This window comes from Rhamphochromis sp. 'chilingali' (assembly GCF_963969265.1).
Source record: "Rhamphochromis sp. 'chilingali' genome assembly, chromosome: 21".
Lineage (NCBI taxonomy): Eukaryota > Metazoa > Chordata > Actinopteri > Cichliformes > Cichlidae > Rhamphochromis > Rhamphochromis sp. 'chilingali'.
The window spans coordinates 27,450,440-27,466,715 of record NC_137949.1 but is presented as its reverse complement, the minus strand read 5'-3'; the positions used below and the strand labels follow the sequence as shown (position 1 = coordinate 27,466,715).

The 16,276-nt window shown below is 42.2% G+C and overlaps 1 protein-coding gene across 1 annotated transcript; it reads right to left on the bottom strand.

The window, feature by feature from the left end:
• Positions 1-7,588: 7,588 nt before the first annotated feature.
• On the bottom strand, positions 7,589-15,601 carry LOC308389288 (histone H1-like). Its single transcript, XM_080870590.1, has one exon. It carries the CDS (start codon positions 12,690-12,692, stop codon positions 12,303-12,305), a length of 390 nt encoding a protein of 129 aa, XP_080726716.1. The 5' UTR covers positions 12,693-15,601; the 3' UTR covers positions 7,589-12,302.
• Between the last annotated feature and the right edge of the window lie 675 nt (positions 15,602-16,276).

The window sequence follows — 16,276 nt, the reverse complement described above, 5'->3', positions numbered from 1 at the left end:
GGCAGAAAATCGGCCTTACAGATATATGTCTGTGCACACAAATGCACTGTACACTTACAAAAGCAGAGGAGACACGCACACAGACACACACCTTACTCTGTATGGGGCCACTTTGCACTACACTCCTCAACTTCAATATTTCATCTGCACAACAGAGAAGGAGCAGCGGAGAGGAGGAAAGCCCTCCATGAAATAATTAAAGATCCAGCAGGGATGCAGCAGCACAGCAGCCGCCGTCCCGTCCTAAGTAATAGATCAAATGAAAGCTGTCCCTTAGATCATTAATAATGAGTGTGGTATGGAGACTGAAGGCATAGGCAGGAGGGGAGTGGGAGGGCATAGGGCTGGTACAGGTTGGGAGAGGGAAAGAGGGCACTGAGGAAGCACAGGTTTTCATATTGTGTGTGGGTGTGTGTGCATGTTAGGAGTGTGGCTTGTTGGGGTGTGTGTGTGTGTGTGTGTGGGGGGGGGGGGGTGTTGAATAATAGTCTAGGTCCCTTGACAAAAACCAGAGTGAACCTCATTTGGCAGCCACATGAAGCGGCATGGCAAGAGGAGTCATGCATATGATTTGGCACCAAGTGTCTGCCAAACTCTAAAGACCCTCTATAGCAATATCTGTATGCATCCACTGTCAAATAAGCAACATTTTCCACAGTGGATGGGCAGGATAGCGGGAGGTAATAATGCTCCTTTCAATCAGTGAGACCTCAGAGCAGCAACCGGATGGAGTGGTGGTGGATTTTGGGAGAGCTAAGTCTGGCAGGGATGGGCTGTCTACAGTGGGGGGAGGGGAGGGATAAAAGAAGGAAGAGAAGCCTAGGGGAAGACTGGAAAGAGGAGAGGATGCAGGAAAAGGGGGTGGAAGTGTTGAGAGTGATGGGAGATGTCGCGTACGCTGCCATCTGTGGGCTCAGGTCCCTCCAGATTCCCCTTGCTACTGCTCGCACCTCCAAATACAGCACACGAGCGGCTTCAAATACCAACTAAAGTCTCCTATTTTACATTTGTGATAAAAAAAATCCAAATTTTATTTATAAGGAAATTTAAATCAGAGTACAGCCTCATAAACTCATATTTTAGAGCTATTTAAACACCTTTAAGGACAAGTATTTTGATTTCATCACCCAGTTTATGTCATCAGACCAAGTTAGATGATTAACAAAACAAACAGATTGATTTTTAGTCTTTTTTGACCCTAAATCTTAATACAATTATTTGTCCATCCAGACCAATCTCCTCAACAGTCACTCACCCTAACATAACATGCCCTTCAGACACTTCCACTATTGTACACACAAACACCGCGTATGCAAGCACACCATCGAAACGTCTCTCTGAACACAGCAGGTGGTGGCAGACACCCCAGCACCATTCTCTGTGACTGACGGGCGGTGGGATGTAAAAACATGAAGAGTGTAGGAGTTGAACTGATCGCTGGTGAAATGTTTCTCAGAAACATACAGAAAAAGCTCAAAATGGGGATTACTTTGTTGGGTGGGGGGGAGGAAAGAAAAGTTTTGAAAATATCCCATCAAAAAACAGATGTATAATTCAACAGCTTTTCATCATCACGCTCACCCTTTTGTCATGTTGCTTATTTGCAGAGGCAAAGACGGCATGTCTGTCGATAGGTGCAGGTATTAGGCACAGCAGGCTGTGTATTCATAATGCCATTATGTATTCAGGTTGTGCTTATTTTCTGATGTTTTCGGGGGATAGGTTCAGTATAGTTTGTGATGATTGCATGAAACCTCACCAGTTTTGCCTGGCGGCTGTTGGGGAGGCTTCACCAGGAACGGTTAAATATTTAAACACTGCTGTGAGATCTCATTAAAAACGACACATCAGCCCCCATAAGGCCCCTACAGCACTCCCTCACACACTCCCAAAAACCCAGTTAGAACTCGGTGGAGTGTGACAAAACAGTTATTGTCTATTTACTGCGGAGAACTTGTGATAAATCATCATATCCTGTCAAATAAGGCAGCTGGCAGATGTGTTGACAAGTGGTAAGTCGGGGAAGAAAATGATTGAGATTCAGTTCTGTTTGACAGCTCCAGACAAGCAGAAATATACCAAAACAAAATAACATGACAACTAGACCAGACTAATATTTCCATAACACACATTTGAAAACAAGACGGAGAACAAACTTTGGCTCTCTTGAGTCTTCTTGCCTTCTCACAAAAATCTGGGCAATTAATTCCAACACTATTGTTTTGGGGCTTCCCTATTTTTAGCCCGGCTGCCCTCTCAAATAAATTGATTTCCTGTGGCAAACTTGGAATGTTCCTTGTGTGCCATGTTTTCTTTCATACAAACACCGTCCTTCTTCCCCAGAGGAATAAATGAAAGGCAGCACTGCCAAGTTCTACGCAGCTTTGTATGCGCATCTCTCTTTATACATGAAAATGGTTTATTTTTGTTTTAGTTCCATTAATGTTTAGGCATGTCTTCTGCTTCGTCGGGCATCAGCAAACAGCAGAGAAGCTGCTTGCTTGACAGGCAAGTGGATGACTAACTCTCAAAATACCTAAACTGACTGGCTGTCTCTCTCCCTTCCTCCACATCTCTGGTCTTACTTTTTGATTCAGTCTCTCATGAGGCATGCAGGTCTGTTTTTCTTTTTTTTTCTTTTTGTGGTCCCCACCACAGAAGTAATGGCTGGGTCAAAACAGACCGAGCTCTCACATCGCAGGAAGATATTTAAACTCCCGGCACTACACATAAATAAAAGTAGAGCAACTTGATCCTGGTTTCTTGTAACAGTATCTGGAGAGTCACCGGTCTTTGATGAACACTACCACAGACAGATCCAGGGTGGTTGGGGGAAGCTGCACTTGCGGAGAAGTGAGGAATTACAAACGCACAGACTGACAAAGAAAATCAGAATAATTCTGAAGGATATGAATCATTAAGCAGAGCAAATGTTTGCTAAACTCTGCAAAAGTACACCAAACTGTGCAATTTACATAACAATTTGCCTTTAATTTATAATGGTTTTAAGTCAGTGTATTTTTTAAAATGAAATAACTGAGATTTTGGTGAGGCTTATGTTTTAACCTGTGCTGTTGTCACAGACTGCAGCGTGAGAAGCAAAGGATTGCAAATAAGGCCTTTGGGGTGAGAAAGCACAGTGATAAAAAGAGAGAGAAAAGCAGGGAGAGAGGCAGAGACACAAATAAGAGAAACATACCACTAGATCCCAGTTCCTATCCCGACTAAGCCATCTGAATCCCTCTACACCCATTTAGCTTGCTCACTCTCTGGCTCGCCCGTGTGAGAGGGAGAGTGTGTTTGCTTGCTTTACAGTCTTCTCACTTCAGCACGGAAAATATTGAGTTTATGGCTCTCATCTCCATAATCAACACCATATACCTCGCAGCCAGCTGAAGGGACAGTGAGCTAACAGGAAAAAAGGGATTTACTCTGGATTCACCTCCCAACTCTTCCCACAACTCAATCCTTCTGACTTCTAAACAGAGTCTAATGAGTTGTCCTCGGGGGTATGGTTTAACAGTAGACATGATTTTATAAATCTAAGACCTACTCACTTTTAAAGCTGTCCATCTCTGAAAAGAAAACTTTAGCGAGTAAGTTCTGAAGTCAAGCATACGTATAATAAGATATGGAGAAAGGACGTTGTGATGAAATAGCCAAGGCCTCATCCTGCTTTGTGTTTTCTACGACTTTATAAGTAGACATTCACAGGTACAACAGAAAGTGGATTCCTCGTGCCTGAGATGAAATATGTGCCATAACAGAAAAGCCAAGAAACACTGAAACAAGAAACAAGGTAAAGCACACTATAAAGAAGTAAACTTAAAAAAAAAAACAAAAAAAAACAGTAGATAGAAAAAGAAAAAAAAGAGAAACTTTTGCTTTCCTAACTACCTCTACAGAGCCAAGTGATGATGTAGCTGGCTAAAACCTGACTCGAGCAGTTATCCATCTCGCCCTGTGCTGCCAGCTGTCAGAGTACACAGCTCCAGCTAGCCGCTGGTGGCAGGTGTAATCAATATAGACTCCACAGAGAGTTGCACTACCAGAGGCCAGTCTCTACTCTCTAACCCATCTCTGTCTCTCCAGGGGAAACAGTAGGCAGGCGGGCAGGGGGAGTACGTTTGATGTCTCCTGCGGGCCAAGATGGAGCAGCTCAGCTCTGTTGCAGGGAGATGATTAATCCTGCCTATTCGATGCAGCATCATGTTTGACTTAAAGTGGCCAGTTTTTATCTGACTGAGGTGGGTATGATGCTCCTGCGAGAAGTTTCCTTGCCAGAGATTTAATGTAGTGCCTAAAAAGACAACTGCAGGACTTTATGAACTTCTTAGAAAATTCATTTCGGTATTAAAAATCCGAATCGCTCAGAATATAAAGCAAAATCAGCAAAATTTAGCTGAAATTTTTTTTTCTTTGTCAGTATTTTTTAGGTATTAAAAAATACTTAAATAAACCAGCATGAAAAGCCTGAAAACATCATTGTTAAACAACAGTTTTGACCTGACATTTATATCAGCAGTTATATGGAGTGGATTACATCCTTTTTGTTAAACGCCATGGATTTTCTATTAAACATTTTACAGGTTTCGCATTTCTGTATAATCTTTCTATTAAATGTATCCCTAAGAGTCATTAGTAAAAATGCCAATGTATAGTTACAACTCAACACTATACACGTATTAAAATTCCCTATACTGTTAAGTTGTGGAGTAGTTTTGACTGATGTATCATTAACGCTCATTTGAGCAAAAGACTGGCAGTCTTGCAACACACACGCACGCGATAGTGCACCCAAAGGTATCCGCTTCTCCGGCTAATTTAAAGCGTTCTCACAGCACAGCAATACAGAAGAATAAACAATGAATATTAAATGATCTTTCATTTTAATGACTTGTTGTTGTCTTTAAAAAATAATCTTCTGGAATGTTTCCAGGGGATCTGTGGAGGAGTCGAGCTAATTTAAAATTGTATAGGTCTAGCCTGAAGAAAAAAAGTCTTATGTCTTTGCGTGTACTGTGTTTCTTTTGTTCCATATGCACATATAGAAGTATTTACAGTAATGACAGATTTAGGCAAGGGGGGCCACATTCTGATGTCTCTAAGGTATTTCTTCTGTAATTACTAAACTCTTGGTTTTGCTGTTTAGCTGTTAACTTAGTTTTGTTTGGTCTCAAATTGGATTTGCATTTAACATGTAGGGCATGGCATCAGTTGCAATAGTTTTAGTTTTCAAATCGTTTTTAAATATCTTAACCACTTGACAAAGACTGACCTCTGGGTTACCCTGGAGGAAGTCTAGCAACAAAAGACAAAGATACTATTACAAAGGTTAGATCTATCTTACAGATGCATGCAACAAAGGCTTGCATTCATAACATGGAAGGAAATCTCTGTGACAGCCAATCCACTGTGAAGCAGACTGTTGGAAATGGAAAACAGTATAAAATAAAGCAGGATAATCTACTGTGATACATCGGTGTAATTCCAGATGATCACTCTTACTCTGAAGTAACTAATGGAGATTTAACAATAAGAAAGAAACTTTGGGGTAATATTTCTCCATCTTGGCATAATTAATATGCATAGTGCAGCGCTTTAATTTGAAAATTTACTGGTCCATTGGATTTCTCTGGTAAAGCCATGTCAGCCTAGAGACACCCACCTCGCTTTGCAGGACTATCTAATCTAATCTCTAGTTGCTTGTAAACCCTTTCTGTCAATCTTCCAAATCTGGCATCATCTTTCCTTTTTGTTCTACAAGACTTCATGGAAGTATCTAAAGCAACATTCATTGCTTACTTTGACACTGAAATAGAGAATAAAAAAACAAAGTATCAAACCATGCAAATAAGATGAAAAATGCTGAAGTTGTCACTGTGTTTCAGCTTTTTAAGCAAGCTTTCAAGCTGGAGTGAGTGAATGCCATTATGCCATTATCACTTAAAGTACGGTCTGAAATTGAGAATATTTTATTAACTGCATCTACAGAAATGTGAGAAGAAGGCGTGTCTCTCTTCTGCGTAGAAGACCACCCTAGCAGTGAGTATGTGTCAGTGGAAATAGGTGTCTTTCTATCACTTTAAATCCTATAATCTCACATCCTCCTTCTTTTTTCAGTCTGACCTGGATTTTCTGCTCTCGTAAACAACTGATCTTTTCCTCTGACCTCAAACTAGTAAGACTGCTCCGTGAATGATGGATTGGTGCAACACGGTGGCCCATTTAAAGTTAACTCCTCTACTTTACGGTACGTCTGATGCAACCACGTGATAGGCCTTGCAGTATGCCAGTGTGTCAGCCGCATGCTTGCAACAAAACTCAAAGCTTTTTGGTTTATTTAATATTCAGACTGTATTCATACCCTGTTATACCGCTTTAAGAAGACTATCATTTGGATATACTTCAAGCAGAATGTGTTCTTGCAGCCTGTAGCACAATCCTATGCTTGATGTCTCTTATTACTTCTCACAGTTGTGTGAAAGCAGAGAGGCAGGGATCACACCTGTTCGCATGCCGTAAAAACAGCTTACTGGAGGGTTGTTCCTGACTCTAATGTTTATACCATCCTCTACATTGTCCCCACAGGCCACTGAAAACACTGTGGATTATTTAATAGTGCTGTATACTGATGGTAGGCTACAGTTTCACTGCCGCTTTATTATCCAAAGCTGGGAAAGCTATCTTTCAATTGAAGATATGGAGACTGCATAAGCAAGAGGCATCATTCACTGCTGTGGTTTAAACGCCCTCGCAGAACACCTTATTTAATTGTGAAGTGCACACAAGTCAAGGGGCAAGGCAACCTCCCTGTACACATTAAATCTAGGTTTGCAGATAAATTGGCCAGAGCATGGCCAGAGATTGCTTTGATTTATGGGGTAATTACACAGGTTTGTTGCAGCATTGACATGCTGGGCTGTCTGTGCTTCAGTTTTTGTGCATGGTTAATAACAATGAGGCTGTCAGGTCTCTGAGGCAAGCAGACAAGTCTGATGTTACCGGTAGTATGATGTGTGCGGTGGCATATCTCATGTAGCAACCACAACTCATATAGAGGCATGTTATATTACACTGCAGTCTCCAGCATGTCTGCGCATCTTGGCTCAGAGAGTAATCAGATAAGATAATGTAGTCAAGAGAGAGGGAGAGAGAGCAATAACTATAACACCCCCTGTCAGGATGGGAGTGCATCCCTTGGAGGGAGGATCTATCACTCTCGGCGCTCACGTACACAGTCACGCCTGATGCACACACTTACACCCACACCCACGCACAAAGCTGAGCAGAGAAGACGGGGCTGTGAGCACTGGCCGTAGACAAGGGAGGATGTTTATAAAGCTGCCAGGCTCAGTGCATCTTTCAGGTTGCATTATGTGTGCTATCCTAATTGGTGGTGGTGGAGGCAGAGGTGGGCCTCACTGGAGGTTCAACCAGAGGCTACAAGTTTCATACCATCGCAACAGCTCATATTTCACTGTACTCAGTGTGCTAAGAGGGTCTGTTAGGTTTGTAGCTTGAACCTATTCGCTGGAACGTTAAGACAATATAATTACACTGCTAAGCAAGACACAAATAGGCAAAGTTCTTCATGTTACTCGTGCACGGGAGAGAACCGGACAACCGCTTGACTCCAGTTGGTCTCGTCCGTTCTCCCGTATCACTGTCCTTTTATTGAGGTTACATGAATATGCATAAGTTCATTAACATATGACGTCTACATACACAAAGAGTACCTTGCCTGTGTGTGTGTGTGTGTGTGTGTGTGTGTGTGTGTGTGTGTGTGTGTGTGTGTGTGTGTGGACTGCTGATCAAAGGGTCAAACATCCTTGGTCAGGAAGAGGGTAGCCTCCCCCTCACCCTAGATGGTTCATCCTAGATAACACGGTGAGGAAGTCCTGCAGTTCATCTAAACAAAGAGCACTTAGACTAGAACAGACGCAACTACGTTAATCCTACCATAAAATAATAAGACACGGTATGACCTCTCATGCTCCCAAAGTGCTGTCTAATACACACAAAGTTTGCAGACTATCAAGGATCAAAACCTCTACCAATCTACAACTAATTACAAAACTCTAAGCATATATAAGTAAATATTTCTAAGCATAAATGACAATCAACAATACAAATCTAACATTTCCCCCCTTTTTGACCTTTATGCCTGAAAAGTTCCCAGGTATGAATACCTCATGTCTGACAGTTTCAATGCAAACATTTTTATACTCAGCATATGTCAAATCACCCTAAATTACTGAAAAGGTACACAGTTCAACAAATGTATTAGCAGTTATCCCATTCATTGAGCTCATCTCATGGCAAACTGCATCTTACGAGCAAACAAAGAAATTGTTAATTTAATAGTGAAAATAAAAAAGTAACATTTTCAAAAACATCTCAGCTTGGTAATGCTTCCTCCAGGTGTGCACATCACATGTCTCTCTGCAGAGTGGTTTGAGTTCTGCAGGGCGTCATGAATGTCTCTTCCAGTTGTTTCCATCGTTGTCCATAGGACCAGAGTCCAAATGTATGTAGAATAGACATTCAAACATACCAGTTGGTTTTGTTGTTTGTCAACATGGTTCTCAGCTATTTCCAAAGCTGCAGACCTCTCAGCACTCTAGTTTTATGGCCTCCCATTACCTCACTTCAGGCCTTCGTCCTGTGAGGGGGATATTTATGACTCCTTCATTGTCCTTCATTGTCCATACTCTGCAGAAAACACCTCTGTGGAAAGGGTGCAGGGTTGTCTTACTGCTATTATGATCCCAGCAGCCTTCAGAGTGTCATCGTATGCACAGTACAGTGGCACAGCGTTAGGTGATGTTCATAGGAAACTGCTGTTATCACCACCATAGCTTCTGGTTCCTGTGCTTTTCACAGAATCATGATGTCATCCTCGAACTCCTTCTACGCTGTCGATGGAGCTTGGCACGCTCCTCATCCCCTGAGTGTTTATGTTCCAACGCTGCTGAAGGTTTAAGGCAGAGCACGTCGTACACCTTAGTCGTCTTCCTCAGCGTCAATATTGAATCTTTCATTGTATTTAAAATCTTGCTGTGGGAAGTCTCCTCTTGATTTCCTGGAAGCTTAGTAGCACAGCTCTCTGTGTGATGTCTGCTGTGCTGAAGATGATCTCTGATCCTCCTGAAGCCTCTCTCCCATCTTGTGGACGATCCTCTCCTCTATTTTGCAGGCAGTTTCATGGTCCTTGCTGTGGCTCCAAGGTCTGATTTCATGATGGGCCCCAATCAGCTTGATCTTTGACCTCAACCACTGCCTGGTCCTGTCAGCTATGCGCTTCTCACTGGGCCTCTGAAGATTTCTCAGGAGATTACTGCTGCACCTGTATTTCCTTGCTAGGAAGACAAACTATTTGGAGAGTATGTCAACAATCATCAAACCACATTCTTTAGTTCAGTGAACTTCACTTATAGGCCATCAAAGCCTCATCTGAACATGGGTGCACCACTTGCATAGGTTTAATATTTGTAAATAAAACGGCTAATCACACAAATCACTGCAACAATAATAAAAAACATTGTTTAATGTTAATCCTTGGACCCCTCCTCTTGACGCATGGACACACCCATGCGTCAACTCACCAAACCTGGATTCCAGTCTTAAAGAAAAAGATTAGCTAGATCATATCCCAGGCAACATCAGGGCATCTCCTCCCCTGGAGCAGCACCACCCTGGACCTATAATCCTGCAATGAAAATGTTAGTGTGCTTTGCATATTAAGTTTGCTTAACACCCGGCTCTCCCAGGAGCCTGCATACACACCATCATGGCCTGGAAAACAAAATCTGGAAGTAAAATCAAACTCCATACCTGTAAACAATTGTATCATAAGGACAAGAAGCATTCAACATCAGCAAGACAAGTGTCATGTGCAGGTTTTCTCAAATCAGTAAACTACAATTATTTTCATAAGTCGCCTCAGACATGGATCATCCCATGTACTCAGGCAACATTAATGTAATCGGTGACTGCTCTTAAGCAAAGTCACTCCACTTATATACTACTATGGGCTCAAAAGTGGCCAGCTAATGAGCCCATATCAAACTATCCCAGAAACACTGTATCTCTTATTTGTTTTACTCATGTCACTTGTCCGTTCCAGCTGAATCTTCCACAGCATTCTCAAAGAAACTAACATTAGCAATACACATGACTGTAGTCAGACAGAGGTCAGACACAGGTCAACAGGTCCCAGAGGTGCCATAAAAAGACCATAAAGTTAGCCATCTATAGCTGTGGAAAGAAGTAACACCAGTTCTCAACACAGGAAATTTCACACAGGTTATTCACATTATCAAAGTAACCTTCACATTTTCCCATCAACACAACGCAACAGCATCACCACTCATAACCTGTAAACACAGTTTTCCTCACACATAAACCCAGAAATCCTGTAGTAGGAAAAAACATCAACCAGTTGTCCTGGTATAAATCGCATCATCAATTCACATGAAGAACTGGCATGCTGTAAGAAAAGAAAATGCAAATATTAGCGCTTGCGCAGGCGTATGCATACTTTGTCACAGTTATCTCTGTGAGCAACTCAAGCCTATGAATAACACACCTGATAAATGCACAGACACAGAAAATGGCATTTAAAAGGTTAAATCATCATGCAACCTCGAGTGTTGCTGTCATCTTTCTGCTCCTGTAAAAGGAAACACATGGGTTCATCTGCACCTTTGTCAGGTGGGGGTTAACTTCACACAATCATGTTCAGTCAGTCAGTTATTTTAAAATTCTTACTCATTCACTCAGTGGTTCCTTCTTTTGCTAATTGTGGAAATTATCATCGCATTCGTTTCCACGCTCAGCAAAACGACGTTATTTCAAAAAGAAAAATAATTTAGACTGGATTTCCTCGTTGAATCCTTTTTGGGGGGGACTCTCATTTCCTAATTGTCCCAAATAAGTGGCTTTCTCCTGAACCCATTTTAAATGTGGAGAAACTCACTTGCAACAATTTTCTTGACGACGTGTAACGCTTTTAATTCCCGACTTGCAGATCTGCTCAAAGAAAAGAAATTCACAAGCAAAAATCAGTGCTTGTTCAAAAATGAAAAATAAAAAAATAACAGAGATTATCAAACCAAACTCTCAGTGCACTGTGAAAGTATCAAAATAAAAAGGCCTTGTTAAGTCATGACACAAACTCCTCATCATCTTCACAACAGGAGAAGAATCATCAGCTAGATTCACTCCAAACCAACCATCAACTGCACAACACACAACATAACCCTAATGTCATATTAGCTATGAGTTTAATCACCCGGTCTGTGCTCTTCACTCGTTTAGGCCACAGATCTATTTTATTCAATTTTTCCTTTTTCCCTTCATCATAAAACATGTGACATGCTGTCATGCACTTCACAAAAGACGTTTGTTCTGATGTATTCAGAGTTGTGTATCTAAATACAGGATTCACTCGCACATCAAAACAGGAAACTCAGTGTTTTAGAGTCTCCACTCAACACACAACAACTCCAACACATCTCATTCACTCGTACTAGAATTCAGTCACCTTTCATTAATCTAAAACCAATCAACTAATTTGCATATCAGCTATTAACCCACTAAGTTGACAGGACGACAGAAAAGCATGTTCAAAATAGTATCACAAAAGACAATTTCCCTCATACAGTAAATTACATGTGCTGCCTCAATCAAGCAGGAAGCTTCTCCCAATTTACCATTTTAACAACTAAATTTATTGTCTGATCACTGGTTGGTCAAACCAGGATCTTTTTTCCCACAAAAGTTAAACTGTTGTCCTGCAACCTGGAGAGTCAATTTTTTGCATTGGATAAATTCAGTATTTAATAACAAGTGTCTGCTAAATTGACACTATTTTAACACTGATGAAAGATAACAAGCTAATTTTCATTGCATGGGTTTGTGTTATTAGGCAGGTCTAATGCATGTCTGTGGAGCTGCATCTCCAGCAGAGCATGTTCTTAAAGCTGCCTTTCCTACACACTTCTCTGCTATTATTTAATCATTTCTTAACTAATGTGCTATGAGTCTTCATGAGTCATTTTGTGTTTGGAATTGTTAGTAGGGTTAATGCATGTTCTGCTTGTGTGTGTGTGATTCTGTATATGTTTCTATTTTCGCAATGTTTCAGACTCCGTCTCAATTTTCCAACTTAAGCAGTCAGTTTTCTTTTCCCCAGGTTTGCTAACCCAAATTTTGATTTCCCACATTAAATAATTCCTATGTGTTCTCACCTAGTCTTCTCACTCTGTTGTCCTCTCACTCTTTTGTCCTCTCCCACTTCAACAGTCCCGGCAGTTCTCCTTCAGCTTTGTCCTGTCTAGTAGCTGAAGTGCTGCTGCTGCCTTCTTGGGCGACTTCTTAGCAGCTGCTGCCGGTTTCTTGGCTTTGGCCGCGGCGGGCTTCTTGGCTTTGCTCTCAGTAGCCTTGTTCATCTTGAAGGATCCGGAGGTCCTGGTGCCCTTGGTCTGCACCAGAGTGCCCTTCGCCACCAGGCTCTTGATGGCGGTCTTGACACGGGCCTTGTTCTTGTCCACATCGTAGCCTCCGGCAGCCAGAGCCTTCTTGAGAGCGGCCACAGACAGGCCGTTGCGCTCCTTGGAAGCGGCCACGGCTTTCACAATCAGCTCGCCCACGCTGAGGCCGACCTTCTTGGGCTTGGAAGTCATCATCTTCTTCTTCTTGGCCTGAACCTCGGCGCAGGGCGCAGGGCGTGTTTATGATGGAGCCTTTCCCACCACAGCGCTGGCACGTTGAACGCATCATGAAGGGTCCATTTCTTTCATGTCGCTAGCCAGCATGCTAGCTGCATGTGGCTTGCCCGAGTCACTCAGTCCTTTTTGAGCATTTCAACATGCTGCCACCGCCATCTTGCTCGCCCCTCCGTGGAATTCATCCAATCAGACAGGAAGATGGGTTTGCTTTCTTCTTCTGCTGCTGTTTATCCACATTGCTGCTGCTTTGCTGGGACTTTTTGTGCTCAGGACTTGCTGCTGTCTCTTTATCATGTTATTGCTTTGGAGCTGCATTCCTTATCTTCAGGGAGGAGTGAGCTCGCTTGTGAGGTTGAGAAACACATGGCACTGTAAATAAGTCAGCCAGAAACTTGGCCTGCATGTTTCCAATGATGTTAAACTATAACTTTCTTCCGACCGCTGCATGTGGAAAATTGATTCAGGTCTGCTTTTCACCTGAAAGTGACAAACTAAGACATTTCATTATTATCATCACTGCTTAATCAACACACATCTCTCTCTCTCTCTCTCTGTCTGTGTTTGTGTGAACAATCCTTTCTTAAAAGCAGAAAATGACATTGTAGTTGTTTTTCGGCTGATCAACACAAAACCTTTTTCCTATGATTATTTCTCTTCGTCTACAATGTAGTAATTTGTCTCTTTTTCACTCTTTTTTTTTTTTCTTCACAATAGCTGGTGGTCTGCAAAATCACCGCTCTCACTCACAATCAGAGGCAATCACTTTTGCACAGTGCACAAAAACACTGTGATGTCAGACACATTCACACTCACTTTTTCATCTGCATAAATAAACCATATGGCTGGAGATATGTGCCATGGTGATCCATAAGCATGATCACCAGTTTATTTAATTATTTTTAATCCAACAACACAAATAAACAAAAACATGATGCTGATGCTACACACACACACGAGTCAAGGTGCAGAAAAACTGCTCATGGAAACGCTGCACACTCTCTGTTTCCCTCTCTTTGAGTAGTTCTCAGACAGCTCTTGATCTGATAATGTGTAGCTTGCTCATCAGCTCAAAAAACAAAAACAAAACTGCAACGCGACATCACACAGTAGTTGCATGCTCTGCCCACAGTGGCAAAGTCTTACACTTTCATATTCAACACAGCTTCTCCATCATGTATTTTTAGATGTTTCATACAGGGTTGAGCATATTAGTTGTTTTCACAGATGTGCTCTATATCTCAACAATGGCTCATAATAAGACGAAAGTCTTCCACACAGGTCAAGTGCCTCTATGCACTTCATTAGTTTAAATATTTACCTATATCACTTCACCTCACATGTCATTGTACTGAATTTAAGCAACCACAAGTTTAATGTAGGTTACTTTTAACAACTATCCACCTCAATGGTTTGGCACACAGGCTGTTAACATTTTGTGTCAGGAAGGGGTGGGGGGAAAGCCACCCACCAGAGCACAGCTGCTGATGTGGGCTGGCCTTTTCCACACACTCTTCAAGGCTGGTGTGTTTTCTGAAAACTTCTAACATTTGAATCTCTTCCATTTATAAGCCTGCGATTAACCGCACGGCTCAGGTCCGCGTGAAACCCGCGCGACCGCATTCGCGTGCACCCACGCAGCTGTGGAGCCTTCGCTCTCTCTCTCTTTTATACATAAATACTTTGTGCTGCCAGGAGCAAAGTCCAGCACAAACGTCTTTCTCCCTCTAACTCACTCTTGGTTGCTTAGAAACCCATGATAACAACAACAGTCGGTGTTACAGACCACGTGTTCTGCTCCGCACACACTCACACAACAACAACAACAAAAACGACGACGACGACAACAATGACAACAACACAAAATAGGCCTACTCCGGACTCACACCGGACCGCTCGGGACCCTGACCCAGTTGTGGGACGCTCACCCACTCGCGCGACAAAACCCAATGAAGGGACGCTCGGGACACACACCCAGGGCGATTTCAAAACCGGACACTCACCGGACGCTTGGGACCCTTGGGCGATTTAACCAAAACTTCTTTTTCGGGACACTAACCCAGTTATCGCTCCACAAAGCAGCGAACTTCTCAACGCCTCACAAAATGGCGGAGACTGCACAACGACATGGTTATAGAGTCGGCCTCTTTAAACTTACTTGGCGTTGCTTAGCGTGTAATATCAGCCTGAATCCCGCCGATCGCCATTCATCGAGGAGAAAGACAGACAGCGAATCCACAGGAACTTCCTGGCTGACGTCAGTCTTTCAGCGTGCCTCCCCCCCCTCGGTGAATGCGATCCCAGGGAGCCGGCATCGAAGGACCAATTAATGTTAGGTTTGTAGCTTGAACCTATTCGCTGGAACGTTAAGACAATATAATTACACTGCTAAGCAAGACACAAATAGGCAAAGTTCTTCATGTTACTCGTGCACGGGAGAGAACCGGACAACCGCTTGACTCCAGTTGGTCTCGTCCGTTCTCCCGTATCACTGTCCTTTTATTGAGGTTACATGAATATGCATAAGTTCATTAACATATGACGTCTACATACACAAAGAGTACCTTGCCTGTGTGTGTGTGTGTGTGTGTGTGTGTGTGTGTGTGTGTGTGTGTGTGTGTGTGTGTGTGTGTGGACTGCTGATCAAAGGGTCAAACATCCTTGGTCAGGAAGAGGGTAGCCTCCCCCTCACCCTAGATGGTTCATCCTAGATAACACGGTGAGGAAGTCCTGCAGTTCATCTAAACAAAGAGCACTTAGACTAGAACAGACGCAACTACGTTAATCCTACCATAAAATAATAAGACACGGTATGACCTCTCATGCTCCCAAAGTGCTGTCTAATACACACAAAGTTTGCAGACTATCAAGGATCAAAACCTCTACCAATCTACAACTAATTACAAAACTCTAAGCATATATAAGTAAATATTTCTAAGCATAAATGACAATCAACAATACAAATCTAACAGGGTCTCTCTCACTGACACACATTCGAAACTTACACATTCACAAAGTGTGTTGTGAGCGAACGCACATGGACACATCAAAATTCATAAAGAAAAATGTTCTCTTTATGTAACGGTTATGTGACTACAAATCTACTCAGCACCACAGTCACACCAAAATTAAAAAAGGCATGCTTTTACAGATCCCGAACCCTAACCCTACATCTCAGATTCATTCAACTGCAGGCACTCCAGTGATCTAATGCAACTATAGTGCTTTTCTTCATCAGAAAGAAGAGTGAAGCAATTCCTTTTTAACTGTGTTCTTTAATTACTGTTCTTTAACATGAGAGAGTATAAAGTACAAAAGATGCTGCAGTGTACTTGAAAAATATCTTACAGTATTTTGCATTTAATTTGCTGTAAGTAATTGTTAAAATTACCCATTCTAGGCTGTGAAAGTCTCTACTGAATTCTCTCGTACAGTAGCTACAGACGGGATAATAGATGCTTTTAGAAGATGAAAAAAAAATCTCAAAAGGCACAGCTAAAGCCCAACGGTTTTAGTGATGTACTTATGTGTGATAGTTTTTCAGT